The sequence below is a fragment of the Tupaia chinensis genome, unplaced genomic scaffold (genome assembly GCF_000334495.1).
Source record: "Tupaia chinensis unplaced genomic scaffold, TupChi_1.0 Scaffold144045_1, whole genome shotgun sequence".
NCBI lineage: Eukaryota > Metazoa > Chordata > Mammalia > Scandentia > Tupaiidae > Tupaia > Tupaia belangeri.
Window position 1 is genome coordinate 1,332,093 of NW_006203897.1, and position 19,009 is coordinate 1,351,101.

The 19,009-nt window shown below is 38.5% G+C and overlaps 1 protein-coding gene across 1 annotated transcript in view; it reads right to left on the minus strand.

The window, feature by feature from the left end:
* Positions 1-19,009, minus strand: part of FLT1 (fms related receptor tyrosine kinase 1) — a 178,965-nt gene that overhangs the window by 145,683 nt on the left and 14,273 nt on the right. Inside the window, exons 3-9 of the mRNA XM_014583107.2 lie at positions 12,714-12,838; positions 8,004-8,166; positions 7,766-7,902; positions 4,678-4,852; positions 3,590-3,707; positions 1,039-1,208; positions 158-317 (exon numbers count right to left, since the gene is read on the minus strand). Of these exons, the coding sequence (XP_014438593.1) occupies positions 158-317; positions 1,039-1,208; positions 3,590-3,707; positions 4,678-4,852; positions 7,766-7,902; positions 8,004-8,166; positions 12,714-12,838 (1,048 nt within the window). The remainder of the gene's footprint in view (positions 1-157; positions 318-1,038; positions 1,209-3,589; positions 3,708-4,677; positions 4,853-7,765; positions 7,903-8,003; positions 8,167-12,713; positions 12,839-19,009) is intronic.

Consider the following 19,009-nt stretch of genomic DNA (forward strand, 5'->3'; position numbering starts at 1 on the left):
ATATTCACTGAGGAAGAAGAGTAGCTCTTCTTCCAAGGGAGAGAATGAAAGCCTTTGCACATTCCATCTGAAAACGCCCACGTGTATCCATGAAAGGACCTTAATTCCAGGCATCAACAAGTATTTCCAAGTTAATCAAGAAACGAACCATCCCTACCTGGTTTTGGAATGATTATGATTACAAGGGTTCCAGAACCACTGGATTGTAGGTTGAGGGATTCCATATGCGGTACAAGTCAGGATTTGTCTGCTGCCCAGGGGGTAGAGTGGCGGGTCTGGAAATGATGAGATGGCCTTTTCATATATCTGGGGTTTCACTGGAAAAAAGACGAAGAACGGGACAGAAGTCAAGAGCAGTTCCAGTGACGTTGTTCTGGCCCACACATGAAGGACAACAGCCTCACTGGTTTGGATGTCAGGGAAACACAGAAACAAAAAAAACAATTATGTCTTCATATTTGTCAAGAAAATGCCATTTTTTTTTTAAACTAGAAATGTTCTGAAAACATCAATAACTTGATTCCATGGTAAGTACGCTCTGATTACGACAATAAAAAAGTCACATTGCCTAAGGAAGATCACAAACATGAAATAGTTACGATGGGAATAGAAGTGACTTTAAAATATCTAAAATTAATTTTCTTTGATGTTGTTATACTGACTTTTGAACTGACGTACTTTCATAAAGTTTCCCCCTCCCAGAACCAGTTGGAGTATAAACAGTAAACTTACAGAAACAAAAAATACAATTATGTCTTCATATTTGTCAAGAAAATGCCATTTTTTTTTTTAAACTAGAAATGTTCTGAAAACATCAATAACTTGATTCCATGGTAAGTACGCTCTGATTACGACAATAAAAAAGTCACATTGCCTAAGGAAGATCACAAACATGAAATAGTTACGATGGGAATAGAAGTGACTTTAAAATATCTAAAATTAATTTTCTTTGATGTTGTTATACTGACTTTTGAACTGACGTACTTTCATAAAGTTTCCCCCTCCCAGAACCAGTTGGAGTATAAACAGTAAACTTACCATTTACAATCAGAGTGGCAGTGAGGTTTTTAAACACATTTGACTGCTTGATGCTCAGCAAGATGGTATAATCCCCTGCATCCTCTGCAGTTACGTCTTTGATAATTAGTGAATAGCCATGAACCAAATAACGAGCAGATTTCTCAGCTGCAGGTAACCCATCTTTTAACCTGTAGTTAAAGGCATGATCAGTAAGTCATTTTACACTACCTCATAGCATCGCTTTGACAACACTGTCACCTAAATTTGTGAGTACAAGCGCATCAGTGTCAAGCGTTTGATCATCAACATCAATTTGAAAATTTCAGGCACTAACTTTCCAGGAAAGGCAAGTGTGATTTTTAGAGTGTGCAACTCTTCATATTTATTGGCAAAGAATAAGAAGTAAACTGAGGGAAGAAGAAAAAGTAGAGGTCTAAAGTAACCACAAGGAAGCTGGTGGCCATTGTGATTTAAGTATTAACCCAGAGGCACCAGTTCTAATTCTACCCGAGATGTTTTCCAGAGTTTTCCATGAGACTCCATCAACAGTACAAGGGCCATTGTAAAGTCAGATCAACTAGATCACTTCTCCAGATAAAAATAAAAATAGACTTCTCTATTGTGGTCTCATGTGGAGTTCTTATTAGTTATTTAAATGGTCACACCAGTTGTCCTTTTCATAAACTATAGTCAAATCAAGATTGTCAAGATTTTTCCCCCCGAGGAAGAATAATTAAAGCACAAAACAACAGAAAGGATAAACTTAAATTAAAAAAACATTTCAAATATAGAATCAATGCCTTGATATCAATCAATAGTGGCCAGAACTGAGAGCTTGGGGGCCTGAATTCTTGACCTGGCGTTGGTGCTCACACTATGCACTGCAGTAGCCACTTAGAACTTCAGTTTTCTCAAATCTTCTAGAGTTCTCAGTGATTCCCCTTTAACTCTCAAATTCTATGATTTCATGAAAATGCACAGATCTTTAAATGGGTATTTTTAATCAGCCAAAAGTTTGGGTTTTGTGTAAAGATGTAAGGTTGGGAATGGTATTAGTTCATCATCACGCTTGTATTACACAGTCCTGCTCACAGATTCCCATAACCACTGGTTCTCAGACCCAAAGCACATAAAATGACTATGCTATATTTCATGATTATGGATACTGTCTTCATATTATTTTCAGTTATTTCCTGTGAATAAGTCAGCATTTTTGAAGGTGAGTTGAATCCTTTTACGGGCCTAGCAGCTCAGTTACTGATGGGATCAGCACTACCAGATGAGGGTACTCACAAATACTGGGATGGTAAGTGTACCTCGTAGAGTCATGAAATTACTATCAAGTTTACTATTTAAAAAATTTACTATTAAACTTTTTAAATATTATGAAACAAATAACATATTTCCTGCTATGATGGCCTAAAGGCATGGCACAAAGTTTAATCTCTTTAATCCTCTGTTGCTTTTTTTTTTTTTTTGCCTTAAAGCATGTGTGTTGTAGGAAAGAGAGAGAGAGACAGACACAGTGAGAGGGAAAGTGAGAAATCACTCCCCAGGGGGGATTTCATGGTGTAATCTCTTCTCCATTCTCTTCCCAGGATCTTGGATACACTCATACATGCACCCAGCATGATTTTCAAGCCAATGGGTATGGGACTTGAACTATGGTCAGTCATGTGGAAGTCTAGTGATGTAACCACTACACCATTTGCTGGTCCCTCTATTAAGTACCTGAGGAAACTAAAAACAAACATTACACTTATATGACAGTGAAAACCAATAAACTCTGGTTGAGGAGATTCTAAAATGACCCCACTTTTGTATTTGTATGGTTTGTTTTTCTAGCAGTTTTGTACTATACCCTTTGTTTAAAGGGTAATAACTTGAGCCAAAGTTATTGGCATTTAAAAGTAATTTAATAAAATGACTGCAGATTATAAAGATAACATTGTTTTACATCAGGTGTTATACTAGTATTTTTTTTTTTTTTTTTGGTAACTACTTAAGGAGTTTCTGAAAATGCAACTATCAGGCCAAAAAAAAAAAAAAATACTTAACTTGTTCAAGTAGGTCCATTTATCCATCCTACAGATGAGTAGTCTTGTCTCTATTAATGTTTGTTTAATTTTAAAACAAGACTGGAACTTTCAAGCCAACTGTATATAAAAGAATTATTTTCAGCATCCTCATTACAAGGGCCCACTTCTTCAGGGTTAATAGAGCATGTTACATATTCAAGATGCTTCCTAGTCACTGGCCAACACATCCCATTCAAAGAATGTTGACATCATAGGAAGGTTTAGAAATGCAGAAATTTAGTGACAGTGAGGGTCTGACTAAACTGAAGAGCACTGAAAAAAACCCTCATCTCTTCATCTTATTACATTATCTCCTTTCCCCTTCATTCTTCTCACCTCCACCACCTAGAAATCAATACAGTTCTTGACTCTCTAGTGCTATCTGAGGAGCTTCTCTCGTTATTTTGTCAGGAATTCAAGTCAGTGAACTTTTGCATCTTCCTACTTACAAGGCATAACTTAAACTGATATGAAAATAATTATGGTCCTACCATACAACTTCTGGTGAGGGAAATGCCTTCACTTTCATAGAGAGCCGGTAAGACCTCTTGCCAGCTACGGTTTCAAGCACCTGCTGTTTTCGATGTTTCACAGTGATGAATGCTTTTTCTTTGAAAGGAGAAGTGATAAATACATTAGAAAAGAACATATTATGAAAACGAAATCTCACTGCCTCACTAAGGGAGGGGGTAATCAATGAATAAATAAACAGAGCATGATTAAGCCTATGAGTGTGCCTAAACATTGATCAATGAATGAAGTACTTCAACAGCACCCTAACTGGTAAAATACTTTCTCATCAAATGGCAATAAGTTCTAGGGACATAAGACAGTGCAGGGTCACCAAAAATAAAACACCTTAAATATTTATATCACAGTAACACAAGAGTAGGAAGGTATTTCTAAAAATCTCCTTGGCCGATTTGAGGAAGATGGGAGAAAGTTGCTCTGGGCACCTAAAATAACAATTTGATATAAAAAATTAACTGGAGCAACCCAAATGTAAATAAAAGGCTACTGTTGGAATTGTTCTATAATTTCTACTCTTCACACTGTTTTTCTTTTTAACCATGTAAATAAATCAGTTTTTTTAAAAAAGCATTTTCTCTACAGAATTTGAGTACTGGAATTAAGCAACAATATTAGGATTCCATGATGGTAAAATCAGGGATAAAACAGCATTAGTTCTAAATAATTTATCATGCCATATTTTTATTTCTTTAATTCATGCTAGTACCTGGGAAAGTTATTTCCTAGATAATAAAGGTAAAATTGATGATGCTTCTCTGTTCTGTTTATACAGAACACTATAAAAGTATTTCATAAAAATCTTATGATGTCATTGAATTATTAATCATCATAAACTTCTAAAGAAAAGACCTTCTGTCCAGTTCAAAATTAAAGAGTACTTAATGGGATTTGCTTTTTGGCATGGGGGAGGTGGGAGCCATGTCAAAGTTGTATTCATTCATGACACTGTTGCTTTTGACCAAAACAAAATGAACTTGTTTACAGAACTCCAAAATCCACCCTGATGAGAAAGCATAGTATGAGTTGGCAACACTGAGCTACTGCTTACCATATATATGCACTGAAGTGTTAACGGATTTGAGGGATGGCCCAGTTTTCACATGGCAAGTATAAAGTCCTTTGTCTCTGCTCTGCACTTTGTCGATAATCAGAATACTGTAGAACACATTGGCAAAGGGATCGTTTCGGTCCATTCGTCGCCTGATAGAAGCTCTTCTATTTGTCTAGGAAGAAAACGTAAGACAAATGTAGAAGTTGTCATTTTTCATGCTTAAAGTCATGGCCTTATAGCATTTCTCATCATTATTTTGACAACAGCTCCTTTTTGATGCTAAGAAGCATATCAAGTCTACACAAAGCAAGATGTTTGGAGATGACATCTGTCTAGATGTGCTTCAAACGTGAAGCATGGCAGCACTTACTTAGCAATTAATTTTCTTCAAATGGACCTTCACAAATATTAGCTCAATTGTTTTTCACAACATGTAGTGAGACGGGCAGAATGATTGCCCTTTTACTGATGAAGGAACTGAAATGACAGAGATATAGGCCAAAGTAGGCCAGGCATTCAGATCTTTTGAGTATAAATCTAGTTTTTAACTCTAGCACATACACCTCTCTCAACAGTAACCTATTCTCTAGGCATGGATATCACACACTAATACGGACAATGATCATCTCTAGTATCTGGCTTAGTGGCAAGTGTCTCTCTTCATGAATCACCTTTTGCTTCTCTACTAGAAATGAAAGAAAAGATAATGAATCCTGGCCACACCTACTAAGGTGGAATAAATTTAGTTTTATTGTTTCACCATTTGAGCAATACTTGCCAATTTCTGTTCATAGTAAATGGATCTAGAGACATGGAAGACAAGTTTAGCCCTCACTTGCAGGGTGTTTACCTCTGGGAAGACCAAAGGAAGACCTTGGGGCTCAGCAGGCTAAACTGGCCACAGTGACCCGTTCACTGTTTTGAGATGAGATCTTATTGCCTTTTCCTTTTATTGTTCCTGCCTCCGTTGTTGTTGTTGTTGTTGTTTTTAGCATTACATTTTATAACACATAATATGTTATTTCCTCCTTTCAATCTGTCCCCAATGGGGCAGGGAAAGGGTGGGGTGGAAAAAGACTTTGGAAGCTGTGAAGAACTGATCTTTAGGTCTTAAACTTAGGTGTGTTCTGTGCCATGTTTAATAAATGCCCACCCTCCTTTCCTTTAGTTTCTCTGTCAGAACAGACACATGTTTAGGCCCTGCTCTTCATTCTCAGCATTAACCAAAGAGAAAAGTCAGTCGCTGCCATCAAAAGTCAAAGCATCAGTCCCTCAAAATAACACGTTGAGGGGACTTTCCGCAAATTTTTGTGTATTACTCTTCCCTTTGATGACTCTTTTCTTTCCAAGTTTGAGTACCATCAGTATCATTTCTGACTTGGATTAACAGCTGTTCCTGTGTTTTAGACTTGCCTGGTCCAGTACTACAGTCTCCACTTACAGGTTTAAGTTAAAGTAAAACAAAATTTAGAATTCAATTCCTCAGTCATACCAGCTACACTCAAGTGCACATGAGCAGTATGTTGCTCTCTTTCATAGAAAGTTCTGCTACACAGTCCCTTTCAAGAAAGATTAGGGCATCCTGGGGCCAGCAGGTGGTATAGTGGCTAAGGGCTGGATACCCCCACATGACTGACCACAGTTCAAGTCTCGGACCTGGTGGCTTGCTTTCTTACTTTCCTTCTTTCTCTCTCTCTCTCTCTCTATGTCTCTCTGGTCAAATTAAAATAAATGAATGACTAAATAAAATTAAATAAATAATTCTTAAAAAAGAAAAAAGAGACACTCGAACTTTACCAACAGCCACAAGATTAAAAAAAAGAAGAAAAGGCATTCAAGAGTAGTAGAGAGGTCTTCAGAAAATCCATGGGGAATTATAAAAAAAAAATTATGCATGGATTTCAAACTCTTTATGCCATAATAAACTCATACTTTCATTCCATTTTCCCACAAAATTTCAAAAGTTCCCTTGTACTCGCAACACTGCTTCAGCAGCAACATTAACGAGATCCAAGTTCCTTTCCTCTTGACATTTATCTCTATCAAAACCCAGAAAATACTACTATAAGTCATAGCATTGTTAGTTAAATGAAACAATACCATCTTCTACAAAATAGTTAATTTTAAGGACCAGCAAGTCCTTAATGTGTCCCTATAAGACATTTGTTATATTTTCTGGATGCTAAATTATTCTGTTGGGTTGCCAGGAAAATCATGACGTGTTTTTCTGTGTAAAAAGCATCATGACTTTCCTTGATAGTCTACTATTGCCATGGCAAGAAACGTTAATGAAAAACAACAGCTTGGGGCTCATGCATTAATTTTCGTACATAATTTAATCGTGAATTAGCTTGGTGATTGGGCGATCTGAATAACACTTGGACTTGGGATGTGCCACATAAATCAGACCAACACACGAGAAATGAGGGCTGGAAATACTGTCAAAATTTCCATAACAGTTTATCATAGCTTCCTCACCCATACTTTTTACAGATAATTATTATTTGCAGAAATATTCAATTCAATTAAGGGAGCCCAACTGTCATTCTTCTCATTTTTCTGGAGGGCAGAATTGCTCCTTTGACACTTTTCAAATGGAATATTGGATGGCTGGGTTGCCATATCTTTTCCAGACACGCTCCAATCGGGTGCCTGACTGTCTGCCAGTATCTTGAATGAATGCACCGACAAAGAGCACTTCCTGAAAAATCGTTGTTGTTATTACAAAAGGCAGTCCTTGCCTGGCATTTAGTGATAAAATTTCTCTCTCATCTCTAAATCCTACAGAATAGTTTCCAAGGATGAAACAATCCCCTTTTCCATCCAGAATCATGCAATAGAAATACCAGCCTATATACTTCAAAACAAGACCTCCAGACATCAAAAGACAGTATCTATGCATATCACACTCACGAAATGCCAGGCAAGGAAAGCACCCAAACCAAGTCCAAAGCTCCTTTATGGACTAACACTGCCACAGAAGCCAGACCTTACGGATTATTCCCATCTCAACAACCCAATGAGGATCTCACTTGCTAAAAATAAATATTGTCCTGCAGAAGAAGTAGAAAAATGGGTCACTCACTTCACCAGGGTAACTCCAGGTCATCTGAACTCTCGTGTTCAAGGGAGTGGTAGCAGTACAGTTGAGGGTGAGAGTATGACCTCTAAGTAACTTGACTGGGCTTGGCGTGCTCATTTGGACATCTATGATTGTATTGGCTACAAGCATACAAGAGAAAATTATTTTTTAATTCAGATTTTATTGAGCAGATAAAACAGAGCATTTTGGCTTATGTTCAGGTCTTTGGAATGTCACTTACTTTGTCGATATGTGTAATAATTTGTCTGATAGGAATGTCCATTGACTGTTGTTTCACAAGTCAGAAGCCCTATTTCTTTGTAGGTTGCTTTTGATATGACAAAGCCCTTCCTACTGTCCCAGATTATTCTTTTTCCATCCGGAATTAAGGTGTCATGTGGAAACTGAAAAGGAAGAAACATACTTTAGCAAAATCTTATCAGCACTGCGGCAATCCTGTTTTACTAGTAGTTTGTGAAAACATAATTTTCATCTAAAATGAAAAGAGTACAGGGAAAAACTATAACTGGTTATAATTCGTTCTTTGCTTTTCACATCTACTGGAATATATTTGTATTATGATAAATTAGAGTAATTTTAATAATCCATTATTAGCCTCGGTAACAAGCAACACCCACTCAGGATAGACTTATTCGTCATGTCAGGCTTTTTTAAGGGAGCCTGTAATTCCTGGGCCTCTGGGACTCTTCATAATAAGTCGGTCTGATACTCAGTAGAGAAACCAATTTACATTTTTTTTCCACGGGGGCTGCTAGATTATCCTCATGTGTCCTCCTTGTCTGGAGCTCTTAACAAGTCCATTCTGCATAGTTTACTAACAAGGTGGCCATCTTGAAAGGACTATACATAACTAAAAGTTCTCCAAGATTCATAACATCATCTTGGCACTCCTTAGAGTTACCATCCTTAGAATCTCGCTGTGTTACAAGGAAGGCCTCCTATTTGCCTCAAGGAGAGAAACCCCCAGAACAAAGCCTCTGTGATGGAGTGCTCTCCAGTTCCTAGTCATATTCAAAATTACAGTGAATTCCAAAGAAACGAATCCACGAGTTGATCCTTTCCTTCTGCCTTCTGATATCTAGGATTTAATTTTTAAAGACTCCATCGTAAACACTATCTCTTCGGCTTAAACTTTTTTTTTTTTTTAGCAGAGTTTTGCTATAGGGCACGTGTGCTTGCCAGAGAGACAGGAAGCGAGAAACATCCCCACCTTGGGGGAATGGCCATGCCACAATCCCTTTTCCTTCATTCTCCTCTTGGTATTTTGGGCATGCACATACATGTGCCTGGTGTAAGTTTTAAGTCGCAGAGTCTAGGACTCAAACCACGGTCGAATACATGGGAGTCCAGTGACGTAACCATTATGCCATCTGCTGGTCCTGGGTTCAAGCTTTATAAGGGGTCATTGCTCCCTAGAGAGGCCCAGCCAAGTTCACTAATGCCAACAGCCAATGTAAGTTCAGAGGGTAGACTCTGAGCACCACGTCACTTATTTTCAGTCAGAAGAGGAAAAAGAAAGTGATTCTAAAGGAAATGCCAAACTGCCATCAGGTTTGAACCTTTTCTATTTCCTCTTAAAAAAATGCACCTGATGGGACCAGCAGTTAGCATAATGGCTATGTCGCTGGACTCCCATGTAGTTGACTGCAGTTCGAGTCTCGGACCTGGTGGCTTAAAACTCACACCGGGCTCGTGTGCGTGCGTGTCCAAGATCCCGAGAGAATGGAAAAGGGATTGCGGTGTGGCCATCCCCCCGAGGGGTGATTTCTCGCTTTCTGTCTCTCTGTCTCTGTCTGTCTGTCTGGCAAGTGCACACGTCCTATGGCAAAAACCTCTCAAAAAAAGGAAGCAGCTCCTGGGCCTTTTGTCTGGCCAGTTATCATTTACTTACATAGTTTGTTGAAGGAACTAATCTGGAGTCGTGATCCTATGCAGAAATTGCTGGTCTAAGTCACTTGGGCCTTTCTCTCAGTGACTGTGTTCCTATTGGTATATGGCCCTAGTGTCACTTAGGGTTTGGAATTAACCACGTCCTTTTAAAGAAGAACTGAACGCAATCAAAGGATTTATTTCATGTTTTAGTAAATCAAGATTCTGTCTGCAAACTTAGATATGCTTTCTGCACCAGGGAGGAAAAGAACTTTTTCTTGTAATTTAGAGCAGTTAAGAAAAGTCTAAGTCAAGGATTGAAATCTATAATACTTTAAATATAAGTGAAAACAAGCATGTGCCAATCTAAAAGAAGGATTTGCTGACAGACTTCCTCTGCTCAACTGAAGAATATATTAACATTTTCTCTCAAATGTTTCTGTTACTCTAACCTACCCCTTACTGCCACTAGTTGTATTCCATTGACAAAGCATTTTCAGCTGACAAAAGCTAAAACAATGGAAAACTATGTTGCCCATCAGCTGTGGCCACGACCTGCATGTGTCATAAACACATGGACAGAGGGAACATGGTTTCAACCTCCCAAGAAAATGAGGGGCCTCTCTCTATCTGACCATGGCTCCACCAGGTATGGGGAAAGGAGAGCGGAGGGACGGCAAAGGACAGAGGAAAAGGGACAGTAAGAGAAATGGAAAGAAAAGAAGATTAATTTATTCTTTAATAAATGTATTAATAAGTTTAATAAATTTAATTCATTAAATTAAATGTATTTTAATTGAAAATTAATTTGAGAGTGACAGTAAGAAAAGAAAACAATAAGAGAAATTGAAAGAAAAGATTAATTTAATGTCAGCATAAATATGAAATAAGTTAGAATGTTTCCAAGGGTCCAGCAGGTGGCATGGTGGCTGGACTCCCACATGGCCCACCGCATTTTGAGTCTTGGACCTGGTGGCTTGCTTTCCCTCTCTCTCTCTGATGAATTAAATAATAATAATAATAATTAATAAAATTAAATAATTCTTTTTAAAAAGAATATTTTCAGTATATATGTGCCAAACCAAGATTCTTGTTAGAATTTTATGCTGCTGTCTATTTTTAAAAGTTGTGCATTGTCAGGGAACCAGCAGATGGACTAATGGTTATGTCGCTGGACTCCCATGTAATTGAATGCAGTTTGTGTTTGAGATCTGACAGCTTAAAACTCACAACTGGTGCATGTGCATATGTGCCCAAAATTCCAAGAGAAGAACGGGGGGGAGGGGCAGAGAATGGATTATGGCGTGGGCATCCCCCCCCGGGGGGGGGTGATTTCTCGCTTTCTGTCTCTCTGTCTCTCTCTCTCCAATGAGTGCAAGTGCCATATAACATAAACCTCTATCTCAAAAAAAAAAAAAAATTGTGCATTGTAGATCTTAGGCAGAAAAATAGAGTAAATAAACTTCCCTGTCCCAAATTTTTACAAGTGAGAATTCTGGAATGTTCCTTGTGATGGAAGGAGAGAGGTGCCCTTTTTCAGTAGTCTTTTTCACGTTAATCACATAGCAGTTATTATCTTGGCTAAGGATTAACACCACACTACTGAAAACAAGCCTTGATAATATTGGGTGTTAAATAAAGAATGCTAACAACTAACCTTTAAATAGAGCTTATCTTGTGCCAGACACTGTTCTAAGTGCTTTCCATGTCACCTCATCCAGCCTCCTAATAACCGTGTGAGGTGGTACTACTGTAACCACCCCATTCCTCAAATAGGGACACTGAGGTGGAGAGAGATTCAGTAACATGTTAGCTTGCCCAGCAGGTAAGCAGCCATGTGGTGAGAATCCAGGCAGTGCGAGATGGATCTCTGCTCCAAAACACTCTGGTCTTCCTCCTACACAAGCTACACCATTAGAGAAGAATGGCAAGAGCACTGAAGGAGAAGTCCAGCTTCTGACTCTAATGCCCACTATGGCCTGGGATGCTCTCTCATTCTGGGAACTACAGTTTTTCACCATCTCAGGAGTTTGACTCCTCTGGTGTTTCCAACTCTGTCAGCTAATGCTTTTCTATTTCCTGGCCAGGACCCACTGATGTAATGGAAGCCTAAACTTGTCTCCGGAGGACTATACTGAGGGCTTCCATCAGGTTGACAACATGGGAGAGTGACTGTAAGGGAAGAGGACAAGGAGACACCTCCATCACACTTGGGGCCTGAGGAGCCCTGGGTGATGTTGAACATCACACTCCACACTTTTTCAACCTCACTACCACTCACACCACCATGGCCAGGCCCCTCCCAAGTACCTGCTGTGTGATAGGCAGTGGGAGTGCTGCCTTGGAGAAGACTTAACTTTTTGTCTTAAAGCTCTCTTCTCAGGACTTGGTACAGTTTTCCATTAGGGGAGTTTTTATCCAATTCTTAGTCCCAGTAGATGTCTAACTGTTGTTACTGATTAATTAGCTAGGACGTCACATTTTAATTTTTGGTTTTAGTCTACTTTAAATCATTTTCCTTTTCCACATGTACAATTTATAACATGATACGAAGAAAAATTTTATGCGTGGCTTTTTTCCCCTTTTTTCTCTAAATGGCTATGGTCGGGTGCCCAGCCTTCTTGTCACCAGGAACTTTCCAGCTCAAGGCATGAAGCAAGGGCATCTGAGGCCTGCAGAAACAGGCTCCTGCAGACAGTCCTGCCTTCAGCAATAACCGGGGTGAACCACCCGCTGCCAAGTCGTCCATTTGGGGAAGCTTGAACGGGTTTTTCTAACATCTGCAGACATTGGGATTTGTGGCAATGCAGAAAATTTTTCATGATCTTCTTTCTTTCATTATTTATAGATTTATGCTTAAGACATTTATCACTTTATTCTATTTAAATGAACGCCTAGGAATAACTTCTATACTTATACTTAATAGTAAAGGGATGTTGCAGAAAAATCCACTGCAAAACCCCAATGTCTGTAAAAAATAATTCCAGAGGGATAAAATGATGAAAACTTTATTTTACTCATTTGCAGTAAACATATCCTGAGTAGCAATGCTCAAGTTTACCTTTTTTAAAGTAACCGTGATGTTAGGTGATGTGACCCGGCAGGGAATGATGAGCTCCCTTCCTTCGGTCATACGTATAATTTTGGGTATTTCACTGTACATCTCTACGAAAGGTCGATCTGCATCTGAATGAGAAACAAAATGAAAAAAAGGTATATAAATATAAGTAATCGAAATACAAACATCTGGACATTTTAGCTGGTGAGGTAATCTGGGCACTGCCGCAGCGACATCGTTCTCTCCTTCACGTACTCCACAAATGTACATTGTCTTTGAACTTGACACTCTGTGTTTCTACCCAGAAAAGGAAAGCTTCTCGGATGAAACCTAATTTCTTATTTGTTTCTTGGCCTTGGCCCAGACTGCACAGTTACCCACATAGGCAACTGTGACAGGGGAGGACCACTGTGGGGAAAAGTCATAAAAGTCTAGTGGGTGAGAAAGAGAGTATTTTGCATAAACTTCTTACCTCAGCTATGTTAATGCCCCAGGAAGCACCCTCCAGAGCCTTTGTAAGAACTCAGGAGGTGTAGATGCAGAGGTGAGAGTCAACCCTCTTCAGAGAGTTAGAGGTGATGCAGAAGTTCAGCCAGTTGGGAAATGTATTATCATTTGAATGAAAGAAGCAAGACTTCTAGGTTTTCTAGACCTTTCCTGGCAGACTAATAATGATGTGAATGTCTAAGCTGCTTAGTGGGAGAGGTGGCATTGAATACTGCATTTATTTCACTTGTATATTAGGTCTGTTCCTTTACTATGCACAATTTATCTACCCAGCGCTTAGAGGTGCAAAGAGGGTTGGTAAAGGCTTTTGCAGTTGAGAAAGGGGATGCCAGGAGGTGCAGTGAGCTTTCTAGATGAGCAGAGGCTGGAGGCTCACTTCTGTCTCCAATCCTAGGCTCTTTAATCTCTGGCTTCCTTTTCTTAAGGCAGATCCTACGAAGGGCTGCAGGTAGCAATGTTTTTTCAGAGATGGAGACTGATTTCCACATGTTCAGTGGGGAATGTAAGTGCCATGTCATACTATAGTGTTAGAGGAATTCGGAGAAGGGAACAATCACCAAGGGGTAGGACCGTGAGGGCTGGCATCACATCGTGGTGCTGAGTCCACACTTCACAGCCTGAATTTGAATTCTAGTTCTGGCTCTTTCTAGCTGAGTCACCTTGGGCAAATGATCTTCTGTGTCATCTGTAAAATCTACTTAGGAGAGTTATTATGAGGATAACATGAATTTTTATATATATATATATATATATATATATAAAACGCACTTAGAATGATGCCTGGCAGATAGTATTATGTATGTATTAGCTCTTCATTTTGTTATTATTATGAGAGATTTGAACTTAGGGAGAGAGGATATTAGTTAGAAATGAAAATAAAAAATTATACTCATCATCTTAACTATAAAAATAATAAATAGCCACATGGTGGATAACAAAAAGACTGGAAATGAATACACTACAATGTTGACAATGATTATCTTTGGGTAGTGTCTTTATGGCTTGTTACTTTTTTATTTACATTCTTCTGTATTTGTCAGTCTCCTAGAATGATAATATATTATTTTATAACCACTATTGTAATTATTAAGGTTAAAATTCAAATTACAGCGCATGATCTATTTTTACTAAAGGAGAACCATGAATTTTGCATTTGAGTTCGTTTTGTCCTTTAGAACGGATTGAGACATTAACTGTCAGTAAAGTTATGTGTTTTTTAGGAAATCTCAACGAGTGTAGTAACATATACAGAGAGGAAAAGTTCATTATACAGAGACAAGGATTCCTTATCAGCATTAAATTCTTCCTCTAAATAAAGTTGCTGAGCTAGACATTCAGTCAGAGACTACTGGGATTTGATCACTCCTTTCCTTCCTCCCGTGAGTCTATATTTTTGTCTCCTTTGTTGAGTCCCAAGGTAAACACAAACACCAGGAAATGGTTTAGTTCATTTAACTAAACTGTAAACCCTTCATATTTAATTTATTGTCTCCTAAAGCAACCATTTTTAACAAAGGACACAGGCATAAAAAGTTCCTACAGGAAATGGTAAACATCAGTGTAGTTGTTTGTAGGCTAATGAACACCAATCCCAGATGAAAATAGAAGGGGCTAATTCAGTATGCCTCTGAACTTCTTCTTACCCTTTGTCATTTGTTTGGATCCTCAAAACACTTAAGTTGTACTATGCCAATTGGCTTTGAAAAGCCAGTACCAATTTCTGCACTGGACCTGTTACAGTTCTGTTCAAAGACGGTCAGAACTTCAATGACATGCGTCTATTCAAACGCAACTTAAAACACATTATTTGTACGACAGGCGACAGGGTCATAAATTTACTGCTTGGAAATGAGGTTCTGATCGTGGATGCACACACTACTCTCTGGGCTTATTAATAGTATATTTCCTCTACAGTTTACTTCAAGGAAGGGCTAAGAATGAACTTGCCTGACATCTTATAACACAAACATATTTTGTTTTGTGGGACCATAGATACAGAAGAGGTCACAGTTCCATTAATATCACCAGTAAAACCACTTACTACTCCCATAGGACATATCTGTCTTTGTCACAAAATTAAAAATGACTTCCAAACCCAGCCAGCACTGCAGAGCAGTTTCCTGAGACCAAATTGGCTGGTTGTTGAAAAAAGTGAGGAAGAACTGCTCCAAAGACTGCCAGTGTCCTAAGAGCTCAGACATACTGTCACCAGGGACTCATGCCAATACAGCTAGGTAGAGGTCACACTGTCCCCACCTCTCTGAACTCTTAGAGCTCAAAGCAGTGACAGGAAACTGGCACAGAATATGATGTTTTCTCACCCAATGGGAGTATATGGGTTGTCACTTATCCTTCAGGACACAAAGTGGGCTCAGATACAAATAAAGATCAAACGGGGACCCTTGCTTAGAATGGAATTGTGTCTATTTTTAAAATACGGTTTTTTGCTTTTGAAATCTAGAATCGTGCTGGCACAGGAAGGCACACAGGCATAGACGCATGCCATCCCTATTCTTTTCCATTTCCAACTGACATCACCTGGGAGTTCTGCTAGGTTCAGAGCAAGAGAAGGAGGACCCCAAAACTTAGGGAACCTTTCAGGTTAGAAACTTGAAGAGAGGCTTAAGAGTAAGCATATTGTTTTTTAGCATGTGTACATTTTTAGGATTTTTATAAACTTTAAAAAAATTTCTTATTACTTGCATTTTTCTTACCTCCAAGTTGAGGTAAGAAAAATGCATCCTCATGAGGATGCCTAATTATTTTTAAAAGAGGATGTGATTTTCATTTACTGAGAAATGAAACAGTGGGGATAAGAAAGTAAGTCCTGTGAAGAGGGCTCCATTTAGACATAAGAGGTTTTATGTCATGTGGGGTCTTCATATTGGGAACCATAGCTAAGACTTGAAAAGAGTATGCTGACCGGTGAAATACTTCATTTGAAATATGAACAAAAAAAGGGAAATAAGGTAAAATTTTCACTGAGTTACACTGTCCATCAAAGACTTTGCTCATTCAGAACAGAGCTTTGGAGAGCAACTGCAAGAAAGCTGGAGTTGCTATTATATATTAACATGACAAAGTTGGCCCTGCCACTTGGTTTAACACTGTAAAAATAAATTAATTAATTTTAAAAAAAACACTGAAAAATCAATCAATGTAATTAATACACCATATCAGCAGAATGGAAACAAAATATCAGTCCCTGTGGTAGCACTCACAGGGAGTGGAGACTGCTGCTTGGCAGGCTGAGGCCAAATGGGAGGCCCATGTTTGACTCCTGGGACACCTAAACAAAGCTGGGTATGGTATTGCATGCCCACGGTCCCACCTACTTGGAAGGCTAAGGTAGGAAGATCATGATGCAGCAAGACCCTGCCTAAAATACCGCATGCACGCGCGCACACATGCATACACACACACACACACACACACACACACACACACACTCACACACCACATGACCAGGTCAATGATGCACAAAAGTATTTGACAAAAATCCTTTCATGACAGAAATACTCAGTAGAGTGGAAATAGACCAGAACTTCACAAACATTACAGAATCCCCACAAGGAACATGCTTAGTGATAAAATACTTGATATTTTCTGCCTAAGATCAAGAACAAGACAGGATTATCCACTCTTGCTATTTCTATTCAATAATGCATTAGAGAATATAGCCATAATAATTAGATAGGAAAAAGAAGTAAAAGATGTTCAGATTAGAAAGATCAAAATCATGTAGTTACTTTAGAATAGGTAACATGATCTTGTATATAGAAAAACATGGCCAATTAAGGTTCAAGTCCCAGATTTGGCAGCTTAAAAATCAAAGTGGGTATGTGTGCATGAGTGCTCAAAATCTCAGGACAAGAATGGAGAAGAAGGGACTGTGGCATAGCCATATCCTTGGGAGATGATTTCTCATTTTCTCTCTCACTGTCTCTCTCTGGTGAGCACATGCACCCTATAACAAAAACCTAAAAAAAGAAAAAAGAAGCCAGTCACAAAAGATCATTTATTATATGATTCTGTATATTTAGTATCCAGAAGAGGCAATCTGTAGGGACAGAAAGCAGAATAGTGGTCACTTAGGGCTGTGTGAACAACATACACACCTCATACATGGCGATATGCATGTTGATTAGAGGAAAATTCCCTTGAAAGGGAATAGGGATGTCATTTTTTAAATTTACAGTTAAGATCTAAATAAGTTCATTGAAGATTTCAAGAAGAGTGGAATGCCAAATATATACTTGCTGGACCACAATATCAAGAAAGAAACAGGGAGAGCCAACGGCTTGGTGGTTAAGGTGCTGGACTCTCAAATAGACAACTGTAGTTCGAACCCCAGAGCCAGCAGCTTGAAAATCATGCCAGGTGCATGTTCAGGCATGCTCAAAATCCTGAGAGGAAAATGGAGGATTCTGAAGTGCAAACTAAGCAATAGGTCTGGCACCAGCTTTATAATAGATAATATATATTTATTCACACAGTTCTAGACTGAATTTTTTTTTTTATGAATATAGAGTTAACTAAAAGCCTAAAGTCTTCCCATGTATGCTGTTTTAGCCATTTTTTCCTCCACACAGTACTAGAGTAGTTGGTGTTTTGCAACCTAAATACTGGTCTTTACATTTATACTATCAAGTCTCATTTTGCTAATCTCAGTTCAGTGTTCTAGGCCAATGGACATTTTTTAGATTAAGATTTGGTCACATGGTATGTGAGCTCTGGCCTTTAGATCTGGCTCATTTGCTCAGTGTACCCTTACTTTCCTTTGCAAAGTTAAGGCAGCCATGTAAAACCAATAAACTAGGTGCATCATGACTTTCCTGACAATCCAATAATTTTATAACTCCACATTTCTTTATAACAACATTTATTGAGCATTTTTTATACACCAGACCATGGGCTGGTTCCTGGGGCAGTGAACAAATAGAAATCAAAAGTAAAAACACGATATCATTTCCCTTCTGCAGTGGAATGCTTAGACATAAATATATCAAAATATGTACAAGAATCTATACATATGAGGAAAACTACAAAACTGTGATGAACAAAACCAAAGAAGAACTAAATAAGTGAGAGAAATTCTATGTTCTTGGCTAAGAAGACTCAATATTGTCAAAACATCAGTTCTTCTCAACTTGATCTATAAATTTGATGCAATCCCATTCAAAATCTAAGAAGTTATTTTGTGTATAATAAAAAACAGATTCTAAAGCGTATGTGGAGAGGAAAGAGACCCAGAATAGGAAAACATTATCGAGGAAGAAGAACAAAGCTCAAGGACTGACACCACCCAATTTCCAGACTTTCTATGAAAAATGGAAAGAATAAAGAGCCCAGAAATAGACTCATATAAGTATAGTCAGTCAACTGATCTTTGACAAAGGAGCAAAGACAGTAATACAATGGAGCAAAGACAGTCTTTTCAATAAATGGTGTTATTGGGTCATTGAGAAAGTTATGATGCATTTTTGCACAGAAAAATACGTCATGACTTTCCCAACAACCTAATAGAACAACTGGGTATCCACATGCAAAGTGGGTCTAGATACAGATCTATACTCTTCACAAAAATGAACTCTAAATAGATCGTGGTGATGGCCTAATAATAACACAACTGGACCCACATGGGAAAGGTCCTGGATTTGTGTACTGGGACCTCCCTGAGCATGCTACACATGTATGTTTTTGTCCATGATCTGAGTCAGCTGAGACTGGAGTGGATCACAGCATAAAGACTCTGTTGGGGGTGCCTGTCTCTGTGTCTTTCTTTTTCTCTG